Source organism: Mycetomoellerius zeteki, unplaced genomic scaffold, assembly GCF_001594055.1.
Source record: "Mycetomoellerius zeteki isolate Tzet28-1 unplaced genomic scaffold, Tzet1.0 scaffold95, whole genome shotgun sequence".
Classification (NCBI taxonomy): Eukaryota; Metazoa; Arthropoda; class Insecta; order Hymenoptera; family Formicidae; genus Mycetomoellerius; species Mycetomoellerius zeteki.
This window is the reverse complement of record NW_017257990.1, coordinates 838,922-860,724: the sequence shown is the minus strand read 5'-3', so window position 1 is coordinate 860,724 and position 21,803 is coordinate 838,922. Positions and strand designations below refer to the sequence as shown.

Below are 21,803 nucleotides of genomic sequence, written 5' to 3'. Positions count from 1 at the left end.
ATTTCTGTGAGATGCATTTTTGTGTAACAAAGAATTTTGTGTAACGAAATTCATCACTGGTTAAGATACAATTACTCACGAAATGAGATTTTAAACCGCATCTAAAACAGTAATTTTAAATTTTTAAGCGTATATTTTAATATAACTATGTATATTCAATCATTTGTCAGATAACATGCATGTTGCATGAAATATCTAAAAGATGTCTCTTAGACATCTTATGCAACATAAATGTTATCTGGGTTAATATCGTTTCATTTTCATTGCCCTCGCGACTATTTCATCGCTATGACGAAGAAGCGTGAGACATTTTGACGCGAATCTGTATTATAAAATCGTTGTAGTTAAATGTATACGGTATATCATCATTTTGCAAAATTACATTCTGTTTGAATTAAATAAATTCCGTTCGGTAACAAATATATTCGATAGGCTATCCACAGCTGTCGAGGACGCATCCCTCTTTTCGCTGAAGCGTTGCACTATGTTTCTGAAAAAGAGAAATTCTTTATGCATCAAAGACGAAGAATTGAAAAGAAATTGATTGAAGGCGATTCATGAGATCGGCAATATGTAAAAATGGGTATCGATGTTGATGAATAATTAGAACAAAACCTCAGAGAATTCAATTTTATACGAATGAATGTATGTTCATTCTTTGTCAATTTTTTACTGTATATTTTTCTCGTTATATATAATTTTTCTGCTCACCAAGCGACTTACTGTTCCCTTGAACGATCTCCGCATCCGTGTAGGTTCTTGGTTTATCGGTGCTAAACTGTTGTAATTCCAAATTGCCATTGTGATTGCATCCGTTTTCACATCTGTTCAAATAGATATCCAGCAACGGTGATCGGCAGGTGTCACGTGGAGATAGATAGTCAGGATTGCTCGGTGACAAAATCTCCTCGTAATATTCTACGCTCTTCGGTTCTAGACCACCAACGGTGGAGCCGTATTTCTTCGGCAAAGTGGTCGATGTGCTCCTACCATAGTAAGAAGAATCCGCCATGCCGTCACTCAGAAACGATCTCGATAGAGAACTCTTGCACGAGACTCCGCCAAGATCGTTGTCCGCGATGACGTCCGTGCTATGATACTTGGCGCGAGAGGCGACAAGATCCAGCGTCGGGGACCTCACATATCTCCTCAAAGAATCATGCGAGGAAGACGGTAAGCCACTACCGTAATGATCGAAGAAGATTCTCGCATCCGTCTGATGACCGTATGATGATACATTCGATGCGTCGCTATACCTCTCTCGATCGACCGGTGATTTCCTCGAGGACACCTCGTCGTCGCCGTACAAAATATAACTTTTGTCCTTCTCCCTACGAAATATTTTAAATAACCAACAACGCTAGAGAAATCTTGGTTCATGAAGCGAATTGTGAAAACATGGTTCGATTTGCTTTTCTTATTATGTATCTATAAATTGTGGATCGCGACATTTAATTAATTTTTTTAAGCAAAAGTCAGAAAGAGAAGCAAATCTCGTAGAGTGAATTTACCTCGTCCTAGTAACTCCATAATTGTACAATCTGTCGCGCTCCCTTTCTCTAGAACTGTTGAAGCTGAACCTTCTAGGCAGACTGACGCTGTTCACTCCCGGTGGCGGCGCCGTCAAGGATGGCCTCTTACGATCGTTGAATCTCGAGTAAAAGCTGCGTCTTCGTATTCGATCTATCACCGATTCCGAGCTGTCGGAGCCGCGCATAAAGAGAGCGTACGACGGTGATGTGGGCGAATGCAAATCGCTGCGATTGTGATTTAGATCGGCCGAACAGATCGACCAGGAATCGAAACTCTCGGGTTCTTCGGGCGAAAACATCTCGCTGGTGCAGTCATCCGGTGGCTCTTTAGTCACCTCTTTAGTTACATCATTGTTCCCTTCAGAAGGATTCGGCTTGATCTCTTTCGGTTCGTTCGAGGCGAATGTATGATCGACGATTCGCTCATTGGAATGATCATCTCGCGACTCCACGTGATTCTCTATGATCCTGGCACATTCGGTGACCTCTCGCTTCAGCTCGGCGACATCTTTCGCTCGTAACGGCTTATCGATGATTATCTTGTTTCCGGTAATGTTGGCGTGGTGCGTCATCTTGGATAGACACTCCATCAATTTGTCGGAACCACTCTCCGCCGCAGGATCGTCTATTTTAGGTGATCCGATAGACGCGGCAGGTTTTGTTTTCGGTGAACCTTCAGGTGAATCTCTCTTGGGAGTCGTGTGTCTAAACGTGTGTTGCGGTATCTTAGATAAATCGAGTTTCAAATTCGCTCTATTCGGCCGATATTGCTCCAATGATTGTTGCTTCGACTGACAGATATTAAAATTCGAATCGACTCGAGTCGTAGAACTCGAGGAGCCTATAGGAGGCAAAGAGCTCAAAACGATTTGAGAATTCGATGCGTTCCCAAGCGTGGAATTCGCTTGCGAGACATCGGTAGATGATAAGTTTACATCGAATTTATCTGTTCCTTTAATATCAGCTTTTATCTGATTTGTATTTAAATTTTTCGTAGCATCCCTAGACTTCGCTGGCAGATCCGACTCCGCCTGTTTCACAGGCATGCAGGATGATTTCGCGGTAATCTGATCATCAGTTTGATAATTTCCTTCGATTGAACCTTCCGCCATGATACTCGGACCTTCAGGACTCTTCTCTTTCTTCGTCGTCACAGTTTTCTTCTTCGTAAGTAGCTTCGATGACTTTCCCTTCTCTTCGGACTTGCTTTCGGAACTGTCGGATTTTTTGACAACTTTCTTTACGACACGCACTATTTTCTTCTTCCTGGAATCGTTGGTCTCTTCTTTACTCGCATTTTCTTTCGACTTGACCAGTTTCTTAATCTTATTCTTATCAACGTCCTCGCCTTTGTCGACCTTCGTGACCGACTCATTTTTGCCTACTAGAGAATTAATGTTTCTTTTGGTTTTAATCAGTTTCTTATCTTCATTATTGATAATGGGTGCCACATGGACGTGCTTATCGTCCACGACTTTACGCAAAAATTCCGATGATTGATCTGACGATTTTTTGAGTGAATCTACTTTGTCTAACTTCATTCTATCCACGGATGACGACGCCGAGGAATCCGAGGAAGGCGCGGGTTTTTTAACTTCCCTCGATTGTTTTTCCACGAAAGGTTTCCTTTCCTTAGCGATCAACTCCTTTTCTTTCGATTTCTCCTTGGACGGCGATCTTTTACACATTTCGCTCACTATCTTCTCCGGCGATCTCTTGTTCTCCGGTAGCTTTTTCGTCGGTTTATTGTCGGTTCTAGCGAATTTCGTCGGTATTTTGCTCGTCGCGGTTACATCTTCCTCTAAAGACGACTCGGCCGATTTGACGCATTTGGGCGGGCTCCTTTTCAATTTACTCATAATCGCGTTTTGCGTCCGGTTGCTACCGTTCGCGTTCCGCTTCGTCGTATCCCCGTTCGTCTTGAATAATCCCAATACTGACGTCACGCGTCCTTTCGAGCTTGGCACATTCTTGACGTCCTTATTTGATCCTTCATGACGCGAAAGATTCTCCACGCTCAGCGTCTTCTTCACCTCGAGCAAACTCGATCCCGCAGAGTCCGCGGGTGAACACTCGATAGGCGGTGCAGAGCACTCGCGCAATCCACGTTCCTTCCTCGAGCTGCCGTTTATTGTCGGCTTCGCGACCATGCTCGTCGTCTCATCATTCGAGCGCAACCTTTCTAATTTTTTCTCCAGCGAATGCAGAAAGCTGCTCTTCGGGCCTTGTTCGACTTTGACTCTCTCTTTGTCCTCCTTGTTGGTCTTGTCCTCGAAGGAGACCGAGGAAGAGGAAGCGACCGCGACGGCACCGCCTAGTTTATCCTTCTGCAGCGTGTTTATTTCGTTTTTCTGTTCCTTGCAGATCTTCTCGTCTCTTGAATCATCCTCCTTGCGATCTTTGCTCTCGCTTTTTCGCCTCATGAACCGCGATTTTCGGCGCTCATTCTCCGCCGCCCTCTGCGCTTCTTTCTCCTTCACGTACTGGCTCTCCTCTCGTGGCGTGTCGAAAAAGTCCGGTCGCAAGAAGCGCGAGATACGATGTTGTTTCGATTTTTCGCTTTTGTTGTCCTTTGATTCGGCCTCCTTATCGGTGCCATTGCCACTACCTCTGAAAAGTTTGCTTAGGATCGACCTTTCCTGATTAACGCCTCCGGTCGACACGTCAGCTGAGCCGGCGAACGATTTCACGCTCGACTCTCTGGTCAACGAACCTGAACGTAATCTCAGACTTGGGATGCAACTGCGTCTCTTGGACGTAACGGAGTTTGCTGCCGACAATGGATCCGAAGTGGTCATTAGAGTTTCCTTGTCACACTTGTCCATATCTTTGTAATTGCAGCTGAGATTCGGATTGAATTGTTGTGACGTCAAGTTCTTCAATTTTGATTCTTTGATTAAATTTTCTGCCGCCATCAATCGATTCTCGAAACTCTTGGAGATGTCCGACTTGCAAATCGACTTACCATAATCACCCAGATTCGACGAGGATTCCGTGGGTGAGATCTCGCAGGATTTGGCTGATACGCTCGAAGTAGTGGTGGTAGTGACGCCAGTGGTATTTTCCACTGAATTAGTATTCGAGTTGCACGCAGATATCGATGTACCTTCCGATATAGAGCCGTTCTCCGTCACATTATCAATTTCTTCTTTGCAAATGGACAAGTGTGTGTCATCGCCGGGCTCTTCCTGGATCTTGTCCGTTCTGTAACCATGAAAGCTATCTCGTCTCGCGTTACCAATGACACTCGATCTAATTGAATCCTTGTACTTGCGACCCAGCGTCATTATGTGTTTCGGTAGAGGCGGCAACAGCTTGTCATCGCAGTCGTCGTCGTCGTCCTCGAATAGGCTGATGCTTCTTCGCGGTGAATGCCGTTCCAATTTATCATACTTACACGGCTCTAGCAAGCTGTTGGTTCTCCTAATACCTCGATCGAGCGATCTACCTCTATATTCGGTCCTATCAGAAGTCGTAGACGTGGAATATCGTTTCGCGATTTCGCTCGGGCCTACCAGACTCTGCGCAAAATCCCTCGTCGGCGACTGATAATATCTATTACCGTCGCGTGAGGAGGATGGTGAACGCGGCACAGACTGTCGGGTTTGTTCAATAAATTGTCTACTCAATCTGCGTGCTAAGCTGGGAGTGAAATTCTGCTCCAGAGATTCTTGCGTCTCCCTTCTGATTTGTGCCGCTGTTTCTGCTTTAACGTCTTCTTCGTGTACCTCTACTTTATCTGAAAGCAATCGAGACAGAATCTATGCATATTCTACATGGGTATGTGTGTCCGTATATGTGTCTGCATAATAATTGGACAACGATTGGATGTTGTTCTTGTTGCTGTTGTTGTGTTGTAGGATGTATGCATAAGAATACTCGTAATGTCATTATATTTTCACTCCTTTATTTCTACATACATATAAATCTCTTTTATAAAATTTTTCGAAAAATGTAATAAATAAGAAGAGACATCCCTCCCTCTCCCTCGCTCTCTCTCTCTCTCTCTCTCTCTCTCTCTCTCTCTCTCTCTCAAATTTTATTGAATTTCATCGGATGTCTTCTTAAACGGTTCTGTATAGCTATACATAGTACATTTGTAGGTAAAAGTATCGATTAGAGGCTCCAATGACCTTGACCTTGACATATATTGTCAAGGTCATGACCCTAAGTAACTTCCAACAAGTTTTAGCCGTCGTTCGCTCTTCGTTAAAAAGTTATTAGCAAAAAAGTTTGAAAAAATAACGTCTTATTTCGGCTATATATAATATCAGAAACTATTCTAGACTACATCCACCTACTGCATTCCACCTTCTTCATTGTCTAGAAGCACGTGACTTTCCACGCGAACACAAGTTCATTGCTTTAGCAGAAAATTTGTTTTTAATGCGAAGAATTTGTCTGTTTAAAGCAGTAAAAATGAATGTTTCAATAAAGCTTGGATAATGCCCGCTTTAATAAAGCAGGCATTATCGATAACATATATACTTAAATATTTTGTATTTTATATCATTCTATTTCTCTCTCTCTCATATCATCAAATTAATTTTAGTTACTTCAACAATGGATTCTCGATAAACAGAAACCAATTGGTGGAAATGGCCACATTGTGGAATTAGACGAGGCAAAAGTTGGCAAGAGAAAGTACAATAAAGGTCGTATAATTGAAGGACAATGGGTTTTTGCTGGTATTGAATATAATACCAAAAACATTTTCATCCTATCTGTATCAAATCGATCCAGTAACACTCTCTTATCAATTATACGAAAATATATCCTGCCTAGTTCAATATTTATACGGATCAGGCGTGCATATAAGAACCTTGATGATGATAACAATTACATTCATTGTACTGTATATAATAGTTTCTGATATAGCCGAAATAAGATGTTATTTTTTCAAACTTTTTTTGTTAATAACTTTTTAACGAAGGATGAGCGACGGTTAAAACTTGTTGGAGGTCACTCAGGATCATGATCTTGACAATATATGTCAAGGTCAAGATCATTGGAGCTTGATCCCCTAATCGATACTTTTACCCATTTGTATTCATATACGTCGATGTATATTTTCAAGTCAGGGAAGCTCTCTAAACGTGTGACTATTACGCTCTGCGCGATATCAATAACTTAGAATAAAGGGAAGATTTTGAAATAGTCTTAAGAAAATCATATACAAATGATAGCTCTTTGAAGATATGCATCGACGGAACTAGTAATAGCATGTATACATACCATATCTTTTTTATATTTAGATATTAATACAGAAAATTATAAGTGTATACTCATTTAACAGTGACCATGCAACTAAAAGGCTCGTCTTACACATCCGAGGGAAAACAAATATAAACAAGTAACAAATAACAATACAATTGATAATAGTATTAAAATTACGTTTCGAAGAATAAATATGCATATCACTTGGTACACTTCTAAATCACAGTATGTTAAATGAGTAGACTCAGGACAACAAGTGCATAGTAGGATATAATATTAAATACAATATATATATATGTATATATATATATATATGCATTACATCAAAGCATGCGAAGACAATGTGAAGTAATAAAAACGCTGTTATTTAAACTCTTAAAAACACAACAAATATCAGCCATTTCAGACAAGGGTTAGCTTCCGCTTGCAAGTATACAATCATTTTCACATTTTTCCTTTTTTTCAAATAACAATGTCATATAGATAATTTTCTTTCGTATAACAAAGTTATTTTCAAATTTTTAAAATATGGCAACAAGTAACTTATCTAGTAGTAACAATTTTCGCGCGTTCGGTATGACTTATTCCAATGCTGCACAATGTCACATCACGTTTATAGCTATCACTCGCTAATAACGGAGTTTCAAGTACGAGCGGTGTATTTAAAACTATAAATATACGCACTTCACTCGCTATCGGTTTATATATTAAATATATACACTGTCATGTACTTACTCATTTATTTTTATATTTTTCTATTATTTTACTCAAATATATTTACATTGTATATCTGTATACACTCGAGAATAAATCATACCAAAAGATAATCCGAGGTTCACAGAAACTCGCGAACAGGAAGTTTGGTCTCATCAAAAACGCACGTGACAAAAATGTTAAAAGTGTATATTGTTCTCGAACTTTATAAGTTGCGCACAAGCAAAATTATTATAATGCAAAGATGCGAATGTCTTCCCGCATCACTGTGATCAGAGACATTGTGTGGTAACATAAGTAGATTGGCCAAGTACACTTTCCAGAAACACATCGAACAAGTGCGCGTCACCGAACGGCGAAAGATTCTTTTCTCTTTTATATTTTCAGAAGTATAAGACTACGTGCGACTTTACCGACGTCACATTCACTTTGAATTAGGCATATAAGATATTACTACCTAACTTGGTTTGTTTATTGAGGATTACCGTCAGCCCGCCTACGTAGAGTCACTCGCACGGTCGCTGCAACAACCGTCAATAAAACCGTCAATCAACGTATTACAAAACGACGTCACTTATAGATTTTTCTACAGTATATTATCTTCGATAATAATTGTTTGCTAATATAATGGCTAAATGCGATGCCAATGAGATCTTAATATATATCATATTAAGCAGGGTCTTCCTTGAATTTTTTATTGATGTAATTTACGAAAAAGTTTATATTTTTATTTTTATCATCGTTATTCTTTTCAGTTGCATTTTTATTTTTACCTTTTGTATTTTTGTTATATTTTCAGAAATAATAAGGGATAAAAACAAAGGCTTTATTGATTGAATATTAATTTTCTCAAATATAAAAGTAAATAAAAAAAGATTGTTTCAGAAGTCCCTGTCGTTAAGTTAATCAAGTAAAATATCATAAAACTTTTATTGTAATTATGTACATACGAGAGTGCTAACAAACAATTATTTTAATTACTGATTGAAGAGTCGACGATAGACGTAAATTAATGCACGAATTTTAATTAAACATGGATTTCTCTGTCTTGGATAATGGAATTGAGACTCTTGTACATTGTATATGGATATGTGTGCAGTCATGCTATAAAATTTAATGTACAGATTAGGTGAATGAAAAAGAAAAACTGCTACTACGCTGTTACAAGATAATAAAAATCAACAGCAGCAATGCATTGCAACAATTATGGCGTATTACAAGGTTCTATGTCAGGCAAAGTGAGCTTGCTGTTTACTCTATGTTTTTTTCATTTACTTAGGGACAATCCTATTTGTTATTTTATTAGCTATTTTAATATTAAAATATATATATGTATATACACATATATTTCGTATTAAAAATTTCATTTACAAATATCGCTTAAATAACAGACCCTGCTTTTATACATTTGAATAAATAAAAAATTGACAAAAATGAATTTAAATGAAAAAAAAATAAACGAATGAAATTATTAGAAAAAGATTGTCCCAAAGGATTGGGTCGTGCAAACATGCTTTTGAGAATACAAGATCTAAAAATAATTGTCAAAAAATACGTGTTATTCCTCAGTTATATTTTTAAGAAAATAATATAGAGTAACTTTTAATTACATTTCGGTACTTGAAATGTTAAATCTGACATTTGGAACAAAAACAAAATACGAATTATTTTGTTTTGAAAAGAAGAGAGATACATTGCAATAAAAAAGGAAGATGTTTTAAATATCATTTTTAATTCATTCGGGAAATAAACGTGTTTATCTCTTTTGTATAATTTTTCTTTCTTTCTTTGATTCTATCTTTAGAACCATTCCCCTGAAATATTATCAAGAATTACCGCGCGCACGCGCAAGTGTATATGTAAACTATTATACATATACGCAAGTATTAATAATTAAATAATATTATAATAATTTATATAATTTTTTCTTACTTAACACAGATTAAATATTCATATTTATAAAATTACAAATAATAAGAGATCTGTTTTTCAAATCTCGTTATACTCATCTGTGCCAAACATGAACCATATAATCTATAGGGTGTTAGTATCAAAGGTTGCAAAACAGGCAAGAAATCAAAGAATTAACATATTGAAGTAACAAATTGAAGTAAAAAAAAAAGACAGAAACAATAAGGATAAAAGTAAACAAAATAATGTGCTCTGTCTATCAACGACTCGACAACAGCTAGATACTAGGAGATGCATACTGAATACCATCCAGCATTTTCTCACAAGGCTAATAACCAGTGACAAAATAGCATGATGACCACAGCGATTTAGACAGAAGCTTTTATTAATCGTCTTATATTTTTAATATATATTTAATTATAATTATAATTATAATTATAATTATAATTATAATTAATTCTGTACATGATAACATTATTAAATTATCAATTATTAATACATCGAGTCCTCTTTAAATATATTAAATAAAAAAAAAACAAATTGAAGAAATAAAAAATTTAAAACATCTTTGGCTTCTGTAAAATTGTGGGTCGACATTCTACAACATTAAATATTCGTATGTACAATTTGTAGTGGACCTTGGACGACAATGGATTCGTAGATTATGTAAATGTCGAGAAGATATTTATCATTTTAAATTTGACTTTCGTTACGTGCACGTATATAATTCATTCTACGATCTCGCGCGTATAAGGTACCACGTTAAATTGTAAAATGACTACACTCTCTTACCTCTTGGCAAAGTGTTGTTTCCGATTTCGAAGACATTTTCTCTGGAAGATGTGTTGTGCGATCCTGGACTATTTGGAGTTCCGGGATTAGAAGTACTGGCGGTGTCTCTCTTTGAAAATATATCCGTATCGCGATTCAGAGAATGTTTAAATTGCGATTCCGAGAGCCGCCTGCATGCACAAGAAAACAACAAAATGTCACTTCTATGTACGAATTATCATAATGAGCGGACTTACGCTCATTACAAAACGTATATTAGAAAAAAGATATCGAAAGAAAGATGTTCACATTCAGTATAAAATTTTCTGTGATGAAAGTGTGTGTATGTGTGTGTGCGTGTGTTTGTGTGAGAGTCAAAGTCTACAAAGGCGAAAGCGTGAATACCAGTAGGAAGGTGTTGGCAAGAAGCAAAGAGTGTCAGCCTATGCGGATTGATAGCAGAGATTTCGAGCTGTTTATTTTCACAACGTGTACACTACTCTCAGGTATCCGATGAGGTACATGGTTAAGCCAAAGTGGGCGAAATTAGATTGATACAAACATGTGCATGTATAAATATGCGATCTAAATTTTAACCTGCTTGTAGCGTGTGTCCAATTGCAATTTCTTTATTTCGTTTTGTTAAATGATTTCTACTACTTGTAACTCAGCTAACAGGCGCGTACACTAAGTTTTCTATTACAATTTCTTTCTGTACAATTGGACTCACGTAGTCATAGTCCGTGTTTCGACATAGCTCTCGTAGCTTGCACAGACAAGCATAAAACCATCATCTCATCATTATCGTTATTAAAGTTAAAGATTTTTAAATGAAAAGTTAACCATTACAGAAGTTTTATCGAGATGTCAGCGTTAATCCAAGCTCATTATCGATATGCCTGCTATATATTAAGTCCAAATGAAAATAATCAGACTATTCCTCATATATATGAATAACAATTCGAGATCATGTTTTACCTGGATAATGGCTTGTTAAGACCCCAAAACGATTGCGACGATTGAGAGCCGAGTCTGCCGAACAGTCTACTACTTGGAAAACCGCCAGATCGATTATCATCGACATTGAGTCGCTGCGTCAGACTTCGTACTCTAGATAGTAACGTAGAGAATAAGTTTTCGGCAGTCAATAACTCGAAACCGTCATCATCGTCATCCTCGCCAGATGACAGGCTGTCGGCGTGCTCGGAAGGTTGCCTAGATGGCCGCGAACTTCTCAATCGATGCATATGTCTTTGTAACAAATCCTCTCTGTTAAGAAAAGCAAAAGATTATCATTTAAATTTAGCAATACAAATCTAAATTTATAACATTTATTGTCAGCTAACACTCTCAAACTATATCAGTATAAAACAGAATTTGACATAAACCATCAAGATTAACTACATTTACCCATGCAATGGAGAGAAAGGAGACTCATCTTCGCTAGCATCCGATAATAGAGAGCTCATTCTTCTTGGTCTACCAAATCGGGATCTCGAGGGATTCGTACTTGTTGGAGTACCAGTCTTATTCTCCGGCTCCAGACTACCCGATCTGGGAGTAACGTAACCGCCACCCTCTACCGCAATAGGAATTATGTACTCTCTAGGACTCTTTCTGATTGGTTCCGGTCCCACAGTTGAACCGAGAGCGCTGTCCGTGTCTGAATCGGCAGTCGATTGGCGAGACAAAGAATCTGATTGTTGAGACATTGATCTCTGGGATATTGACGGTTTAGGCGGTGGTGTGGACGAATGCTGCGTACGTTCATGTCCTGTCTCTACCTATATTTTTTATAATTTTATAGATGTAAAAAACAATTCTTATTTCATCAACTTTCAAATTAAAAAAAATATATATCCAAAATAAACATGTTAATCTTTCTGTACCTGAATAGGTATAATTCTTTCTCTCGGAGGTGTAGCCTTAGGTCTGTCTTCCGGTTCTAAACTTGAACTTCTGTTTGCATGAGGCACCGCCGCGGCAACCGGGAACGCCACCTCCGATCTCTGGGTGCGCAGTTTCTGCGGCTGGAAAGCATCAATTTTAGCTTCTACTTCGGACTTGAACGCTACAATTTCTGGCGGCCTGACCCCGGACAATGTAATTTCAGCTTTGCTTGTTTTTCGTCTGGGCAATGTTGCACTCTTTAATGTTATTTCCATTTTACTAGATATTTTTGGTTCCTCCAATTGCGAATTTTCGATACCAGTTGTGTCAGATGTATTAGTCGTCTATTAAAGAAAAAGAAGTAAAACAAAACTAGATGGAAGTTGAACATATAAACAATGTATTAACAACATTTTAGTTTCGTACTTACAGTTGCTTCTGGTGCCATTGACTTAACATCAAGGTCGAATTTTGTCTCAATTGGCGTGGAGACCGACACTGTGGCTGATCGCATGTCATTTGGTGCAACCTGTATCTTCAGTCCGAGTTTCTTGGAGTTTGGACTCTGAGGCGATATTGAGCTCGGTGGTGAGCCGTTCAACTTCTTCTGCATTGGAGGCTTACCGATCGCGCCACTAATGATATCGATAGCGCGTTTTTTCGCTTCATCTCGCGTATTCAATTTATCCTCGGTGCCAATGATCTCTTGATTCCCCAGTGCCTGCTTCTGCTCATCCTTCTCGCCTGTCTTAGTGGTTGGCACATCGATAATAACTTTAGACGCGTTTACTTTTGTAGGAGGTGGCGTGATTGCGGAGAGACTGGCCTTTCTTTCGAAGGCTCGTTTCGCACCTCCCACGTTAACGCCGGGAATAAATATCTTTTTAGGTTTCTCATTTTCCGCAGTAGATGACAGTTGGTTGAATTTTTCAGCCGTTTCAAATATTTTGGAGCGTCGTCTCTCAACGAGTTTAACAGGTGGAGCGTTTGCCACTTCATTCGATAGTTCGGAGAATTCTAAAGAAAGCGCTTTTTCTTTCAACTTTTTGAACTCGTTCTCCGTTGGTTCGAATTGCTGTATATCTTGTGGCGTTTCGTTTGTAACACTCGTGTCGCTTTTATTTGGCACTTTTGATTCCAGATTATCTGACTTTTTGTTGAACGCTATTTCATTTGCTATCTTATTCATACTTTCGGAAGCAGTTTTTTCCACCACGTCTTCGTATAAATTCTTATTAAGAGACTTTGTACGCTTTTGTTGCGATTTATCTTGCTCATTGCTAGCCTTTTGATTAATCTCACAAATCTGAGCGCCCTCGATAGACATTGGCTCGCGTGACTGTTGATATTCGCTTATCAACGGAGTCTTACTTCTCTCTTTACTTGGCGATCTCTCCTTTGATTCTTCAATCAGCTCTAGACAAGCTGCTTCTATTTTAGCAAAATCAGCAGTCTTACTCGTAGGAACAGTTACAATGGCTGTCGGTTCCACCTCCATCGCCTCCTCCGATATAGAATTTGGAATTGGAGCTGAATGGTGTCTGGGACAACAATGTTTGATGTTACGTCTCTTCATATTAATAGGAATTAAATGTTAATATCGATTAGAAAATAATTTCAAGATATATATTTATAATTTACCTAGATGAAGATTTGTACATCCTAGGCTCTCTCTCGTCTGACTTTTCTTTCCTTCTAGATCTCTCTTTCCTCTTCACGCCCGCCGCAGTCGTTTCATCCATCGACGGTGTTGTTTCCAGTTTTCTCTTAGCGTCTCCAGCCGCAAAAGACCTCGGCTCCTCCTCGAACAACTCTCTTATCCTCCTGTCGGAGTTATTCTGATCGAGCTCCATTAAGCTACCGACTGAATGACATCTAGTAGGCACCAACGTATCGGAAGACATATTATTCGCGACATCTCCGCCTGCTTGCTGATCGCCCCCTACTAGCAATTTCTCGGCGCTGGCCGACTGTGGCACTAGAGAGAGCAATAGATCCAATCGAACTGGAGTCTGAGCCGCTAAATCCTCTGCGATATCGAGACAATTTTGTTCGTAACCTTCGTTCACCCACCAGTGGGTGCAAATTCTCTCGATATCAGCACGTTTACCGGGACACACCGTAAGCATCTCTTTTATAAGTGGCGAAGCGGCTATAAAAAAGAAGATTTGATTGAATAAAATTAAATTATCATTTCATTTACTTTATACAAATTTCGGAAGTTAAGAAATTGTTTCAATACGAGATTATCAAATCTTATGCTAATTCGATAAATTGACAAAATTTCTTGTAATTTATATTTTAGCATTTTGATATTTTTTTATAGTACTGCACGCGAGGGCGTCGCACGTTATACGAATGTTATACTTACGGGATGGTTTTTTAGGCTCAAAATAATCAGATTGTGAGATCTGCTTGACTAGTCGTTTGAAGTTAGACCCATCAAAGGGCATAGCACCGTAGACCAATGTATACAGTAGAACACCTAGACTCCAGCAATCCACTTCTGGTCCATGATAAGGAGTTCCTTTCACTATCTCTGGACTCGCGTATAATGGACTGCCACAAAACGTGCTTAATAATCGCTGCTCGTCGAACACGTTCGAAAGACCAAAGTCGGCTATCTTGGCGTTTCCGACTTGGTCCAACAAAATGTTCTCAAGCTTCAGGTCTCTGTGACAGATTTTATGTTTATGGCAATAGAAAACAGCAGTGGCTATTTGTCGGAATATTCTGCGGGCTTCGTGTTCGCTCAAAACTTTGCGCTCGCTTAGATAATCATATAATTCTCCTCCGGCTGCATACTCCATCACCAGTACCATTTTCTCTCTGTTTTCGAAGACTGTAACAGTAACGATCCTCTTTTAATAATTCTGCTAAGTAGGCCCTTATGGAGATAAGCATTAATATTATTGAAGCCAATTTTAATCATGCCTACATCTATATCCATTCTAATCGATTCCCTTTCCTGTCAATTCATTGGCTGTCATGAAGAAATGAAGAAAGAGAATTTAATCGAGGCTAAGATTAACTAGCTCATAAATAGCATAGATTATTCCTATACACTTGTGTTATCCAAATCGTAATACGTTATCGTATCATGAACATTACCTTCGTAAATGTGAATAATATTTGGATGTTGAACGCTCGACATGATCTGTATCTCCCTTCGTATTCTGATGAGATCAGCCTCTGTTTCTATTTTGCATTTTTTAATTGTCTTTATCGCCACTTCTTGACCAGTTTCCTTGTTTATTCCTAATTGCACCTTACCATAGGTACCCTGTCCTAATTTCTTTATGATGTCAAACCTGTGAGATGAGCATGTTTAGTAGATGGTCTAATTCTCTTCTTGTCAGTCTAATCGAATCTAATTGTGGAATGCAAATTTGCAATTGCGATTTATCTATTAAATTAATCGTTATTAAACTTTGTTCATTTCAAGCAATTGAAACTATCTCAAGCAATTGAAGATTTGATAAATTATTCCAATGTTTTATATTTGGCAATTATTGAAATCATTTCTTTGGTTTCATTTTTCTGAAGCTATACATTTGGAAGTATTTCTGTACACGTAAGCAGAATAATATGTTATACGACTCAACAACTAGAATTGACTTACAAACCTTTGCTTCAGCTTCCGCTTGTGATTATGAAGACGTACGCCACCCGTGCTCTCCATCCCACCCATTATATTATGTATACTTGCTTCTCCGACAACCATTTTGTCTGCGTTTATCTGGAATGAAAACACATCACAGATTCAAATGTTTTTCCGATTTAAATATTTTAATTTTGTTGCATTTCAAAATATCAACATTATCATAGCACGATCTTTCTTCTCTTCTCTTCTCTTCTCTCCCTCTTTCTCTCTCTCTCACACAATTTTTTTTTTAATTGCTTTCTATCTTCCAGGCAAGCTGTCGGCGTGGTCCTACTCTCTCATAAACGAGAATGACAGCGGCAAAGGGTAGCTATAGCCATCCGAGTCTTACATTAAGAAATGAAGAAAGCGAAAGCGAAGAGATGAGGAAGAAGAGAGAGAGGGAGAATGTGGTAAGTTTATTTCGGGCGTCAAGACGCCAGTGTATGTGCCGACCCATCGTCGGTGGATTTCTTCTCTGCACTGTCTCCTTGTCCTTCCTACACGTACCAAAAAGATTCCTCGTCACTAAATTCTACATTCGTAAACTCTTCAGATTAGTGTTTTACAATAACACATATCTTAGCTGTGCACAATATTGTCGATCTGCATTTTTTAATCAATCGTACGAATAATAAGAATTACATACTGATGCAATCAATATATTTAGTGAATAGGCTGGAGGAGATTTGATAAAAAGATAAATATATTAAAGTTATAATAGATATATAATAGTAAAATGTAAATCAAAAATAGCAAAAGCAGTTTCAGCGCGCGCTATATGACACGGTTATTACATATTATATTGCAAAAGATACAAGGTCAAGTGAAAATAAAGCGTGATTTTCCTCAAAGAGGACTTCAGATTATATATTCTATTTCATTAAACCGTAATCTATGAAAATAAAAGTACCATAATAAAAGTACCATAATAATAATAATGTGTATATAGCACATTGTTGGCCAGTTTGGTTGATATGTAATATGTATTAACAAGCTCAGAACTAATTCTAAATTCTAGTCTCGTTTCTCTCGAGTAATTTACCTTTACTCTATATGCGTGACTTACGTCACTGCAGTTCCGAAACCATTAATTTTACTTTCAAGCGATTAAAGGGATATTATTATTACCGGTACGAAAGATAAGCCAATTTTCAGAATTTTTCGCGAGAAATTTTTGTCACCAAAATAGCTAAACACTCGCATAAATTACACTGTTTCGTCAAAATTCGACGATGGTTCACCAATGAATCATCGCATGTAAGTACAGTAAGTTTCCAAAGCTCTTGAATTTTATCTTGTTGGGGGGGGATTAAGTGCATTGATAAAAAATTCGGTCGAAATATCGACAGCTTTCGAATAGCGATTGCGATACTAAAGATTTGTCGCCTATGTTTTAGGAAACAAAAACCAATATTGACGATATTAATTGTCGCGATTAACATTGAATGACGGCATCTCGTTGCGTGTACCCAGCCAAGGATTGCTCTTGGAAGATAAGACCCGAAGGAAGATGATCCTACCAAGTTCTTTGACGGACGGTTCGTCCGAGATGGTAGACGACGCGACGAGAGCCTCGTCGCTTGGCTATTAATGCATCGTCTCGCGTGATGGCGAACGGCTGACGAGTGCGCTTAAGGAAGTTGTAAGGCAAATGCAATATGTCAAGAATTGCTTGAAAAAAATTACAGATTATTCTAAACTGCATTTAAAGGTAACACAAAAAAATTAGAGACAATTTACCATCTGGATCAAAAGTTATATATTTCAATAAAAAGTAATATTTTTTAAATTTATTAATCTCTAATAGAAATATATGAAAATGTATTATAAAATAATGATAAAAATCAATTTTTTTATTTAAGTACTTTATAAATTCAAAAATGTTGATGTAAAGTTACATTGAGATGCAGACATTAATAGTTCAGTAAACAAATAAAATATTTATTTATTATAAACTAATTGGTGAATCTCAATGAAATTTTGCATAAGTCATTTGTAATACTTAAAGTACTTACACAAAAAATTTAGATTTTTATTATTTAAAAAATTTTTGTTTATAACAATAACAAATAAAATAAATAATTTATAAAAATGTGTTGCTTAATAAAAACAGAATGTTATGAACACAACTTTCACATGTAAGTAGTTTGTTTAAAGCGTAAATATTAATATATGTTTTATACCCTTACAACCTTCTTAAGTTCAGTGAGCAACGGCGACTACTGTTGCCGAGGGTGAATGAAACCGAGAAAGCAACGTCGTGACGCTGCATGGTCTCGTGATCGAGTTTCTTGTCGATCACGGACTTGGAATATACAGGTTTCGATACCATACTCATGACACATGATGTCGACAAGTTGCCATTGATGTCGCTTGGATTAAGAAAAATCGACAATGAAAATAGGCGCGAAGCCGCTGCTCCGTTCTCGATACACTCCCAATCGGTCGCTCACTCGATGCGTTACGGTATTTTTAGCGAGCATGTAGACCCGCGGTAGCAAAGCTCTCGCCGGTGATCTCCAAGGACCGACTGACTCGAGTCGTAACGGCTCTTGTCTCTTTACGCGCGATCAGTTGATCTCTCGTCAATCTGATCACTTTGGATTTCGTCTGGTCCGACCGTCTCTCTCATTATTTCAATTCGATTCTACTTGGATAAAATGCCACGAAATAGTTTCCGTAGAAACGTATTCGCATTATCTATTTTTTATCGCGTACTTGTAAATGTTACATTTTTTTATTATTTCTTGTTATATTTTGGCCTTAATTATTGTGCGACATTCTATTCACGAATCCTATTATTCTTTCTGTCTACGAGCGATTTTGTTAAAGCCTAAGAGAGAGGAAGGCATATAATATACACTCTCTCACGATAGAATTTAATTAAAGATATAGAGTGAGACAGTATAAATGAGATAGAATATATGCTTTTCTCTCTCGTAGGCTTTGACAAAATCGCTCGTAGCTAGACTCTATTATAGAATCTCGAGGTATAAATGACTGATATTACGAATTTACTATTTAATACGGTCAATCGCACTTTCTTTCTCTCTCTCTGTTTCTCGGGTAAAGATTAGTTATTTATGAAGATGTAAAGGTGAACGCACATAGAAGTAAAAGTAAGCAGCAAGCAGTAAGGGCCATGGCACACAAAAAAACTTAAGCAGTAAAATGTAAGCAGTAAGCGAATTGACCAATCACAGTAGAGTCCATAAGGCCGTAACATAAGCAGTAGCGAATCCAACATGTTGATTTCCTTACTGCTTACATCTTACTGCCTTAAGTTTTTTGTGTGCCAGGGCCCTAAGCAGTAATGCGTGGTCTACAATGGCAATAGCAGTAGTGGATGAGATTGTAATAATTGAACAATTACAGTTGAATGTAAGAAGAATAATCGACTGTGATTGGTCAATTTCTTACTTTTACAGCCTCATCCACTGCTACTGCCATTGTAGACCACGCATAAGACGAAGTAGGCAATTAACATTGCCAGTATATCTATACATATGAAAGATGGCGGTCTTACGTCTTACTGCTTACTGCTTACTTCTACTTCTATATGCATTTACCTTAATGCATTTGAGTATGACATCACTACGCTCGCGGATCGATGTTCTCTTGTCATTCATTAACATAATAGGTTTGTTCTTTTTAGATAAAGTTCTTGCACGGTTCATCTTTCTTCCTTTTCTCTCCGCATTGAGGAGAAAAAAAGAAAAAATTAACCGTGCAAATTCAGCTAAAAAGAACAGATCTATTATCAACTTGCTTTCGACTGCGCGATTAAAAACAGTTTAGATGCAGATCTCTATGGAGAATTGGCCATTGACAAATGTATTTATTGAGAAGTGCTCTCATTATCCCCCCCATCGTGAATATTCGCGCGACAATACTCGATAGTTATATCGAGGATTATGGAAGTTTAAAGCTACTGACAATTACATCTGTTCCAAGAATTCTATTCTGAAAATTATGTGATCGGAAAACAGTTGTGGGATTCTCTAAACGTTTTATCGACAATTGTCGCTACCATTAACTAGCGACAGCCAATAAGAGCCGCATTTTGACATTGGCTGTCGCTAGTTAACTATAGCGACAATCATTGATAAGACGTTTACACCCAGTTTCACCAAGCCGATTAAACTTAATCGATGATTAACTGTCAACCGCAATTGGTCAATTCTACTAAACAGCAAACGCGATTGGTCAATCAACGGCCGATTAAGTTAACTGGTTTGGTGAAACTGGCTCTTAGAGAATCCCGCTACAGGGTCCCTATTTTTGAAAAGTATCGCATACAAAGAACTAGGGAAATGCTATAATATATGTAACGCATATTATAGTATTTCCCTAGTTTTTCGTATGCAATACTTTTCAAGAATAGAGGCCCTGAGCCCTGTTTTCCGATCGCATAATTCTTAGAATAGGATTCTTGGAACCGATGTATTTGTCAGTAGCTCTAAACTTCCATAAACCTCGATGTAACTATCGAGTATCGTCGCGTGAATATTTGTAATTATATATTTTCAAGAATAGGAGCCCAGATCCGAGATGGAGTATATCGTAATACCGTATATCCTCGAGGTTCTTATGAAGCGTGCAAGGGCAGAGAGTCATTTGAAGAATCTGATTCGACCAGGTCAAATGAAACGTGCGTGGAATATGCCACTATCGCTGCACGGTATGTAGGTTTGTATCGACGAAAATAGCGTTCCGATACCTCGAGGAAGTCCCTTCTGATAAGTCATTTACGAAGCAGTTGGATCGGGCTTGCGATTACGTATGCGCGTGTACCGTATATGTATATACTTATGCACTTGTATATGCGTACACGCGCGTGCTCTCTTGATGACGAGCCGAGCGCCTCTTTTATCGTTGGATAACCTCACGACGCCCACGATAGGAAGAGATCCCGTACTTTCTAATCATCTTGAGCAATTGTATCTATGTTTGGATTATTTCAGGTGTCAATCGAGAATACCAGGTAATTTCGAAATAACTGAAAATGGAATATCAAAGAGAGTTAGTGGCAAATAAAATTCTGTGAAATAACGTCATACGTCGTAAGATTATACATAAAATTATCATAGACTCGTTATCCCCCTTCCCCGTCCGAGGTATTAATTACTCCACGATTACTTTCCTTCTTTTTAAATTTAGTTTTTCCAATTATTCTTTTTTCTTCCGCTTTCAATATCTCTTATTCCCTTTACCTTTCCTGATATCTTCTAATTATTCTCGGATAGTCTGATATCGCGTGAGTCCGATTATCATAATTTTTTGGCTTCTCTCCGTACAACATTCCTCTCTCTCCCCCTTTCCCTCTCTCTTTCTCGTATTCTCTCTGACCGCAGCGGATAATAAATTCGTTGCGGACGTCGACGTCGGTCGCCCACGGCGACGACGAAAAGCTTTGAATGGGAATCGCCGAGGATTGCCGAGGAAGACGTATACGCACGCACACACTAGAATTCCTATAACTTGTATCATACACGTTCGCGCCGGTCGCGGCGGGCCGACTAAATATAGCAGGAATTCGTACCTTACGGTGTGAACTCTGGAGCGCGAATTATTCCCTCTCTTTCTCGCTCTCTCTCGGTCTTTCTCTTTCCTCTTTCATCCGCCTGTCTGTCCGTCCGTCCGTCCTCGCGATCCTCGAGCAAGCACCGTCCACCAGCGAGCGAAACCGCACTGTAATTTCTCACGCATACACTTTTGAAACGAGCCTTTGTCATTTGCCAGTCACACGGTCGAGTTCTTTGAGCTTTTCTGGACAATCACGAGACGCACGGCGTGTCTCCACTTCATTTTGCCGAACACTCTCCGCGAGACATCGAGGAGAAGAACGACGACGAGGACGACGACAGCACGGCGCACGGCTCGAACGCTGCCATCTCGTCTTTATTTACTAATTTTGGACGTGTGCGACCGAAACGCCAGGAACGGACGAACGTTCAGACCGTGAAACGTCCGCGGCACCACAGGAACGGTGGCAATTAATGGTACTAGCGACGGGATCCGGTCCACCAACCTTCTCCAATCGAGAACGAGAATTGCTGAATTCACATTGGCTGCGTTCAGCAGAGAAAGCAGCTTTGCAACTGTTGTAAAATTCTTCAATA

General features: G+C 38.5%; 1 protein-coding gene across 5 annotated transcripts; it reads right to left on the bottom strand.

The window, feature by feature from the left end:
- Positions 1-133: 133 nt before the first annotated feature.
- On the bottom strand, positions 134-21,717 carry Nuak1 (Nuak family kinase 1). 5 transcript variants are annotated; one of them, XM_018460562.1, is made up of 14 exons: positions 20,895-21,204; positions 20,402-20,680; positions 15,662-15,774; positions 15,147-15,346; positions 14,407-14,877; positions 13,677-14,187; positions 12,466-13,576; positions 12,035-12,379; positions 11,556-11,929; positions 11,124-11,414; positions 10,167-10,336; positions 1,512-5,271; positions 712-1,331; positions 134-490 (listed from the first exon to the last, which is right to left on the bottom strand). In XM_018460562.1, exons 3-14 carry the CDS (start codon positions 15,757-15,759, stop codon positions 483-485), a joined length of 7,959 nt encoding a protein of 2,652 aa, XP_018316064.1. In that variant the 5' UTR covers positions 15,760-15,774; positions 20,402-20,680; positions 20,895-21,204; the 3' UTR covers positions 134-482. The 5 variants fall into 5 exon arrangements, with proteins under 5 accessions (XP_018316064.1, XP_018316063.1, XP_018316065.1 ...); XM_018460561.1 differs by lacking the exons at positions 20,402-20,680; positions 20,895-21,204 and adding an exon at positions 21,224-21,717; XM_018460563.1 differs by lacking the exon at positions 20,402-20,680.
- Between the last annotated feature and the right edge of the window lie 86 nt (positions 21,718-21,803).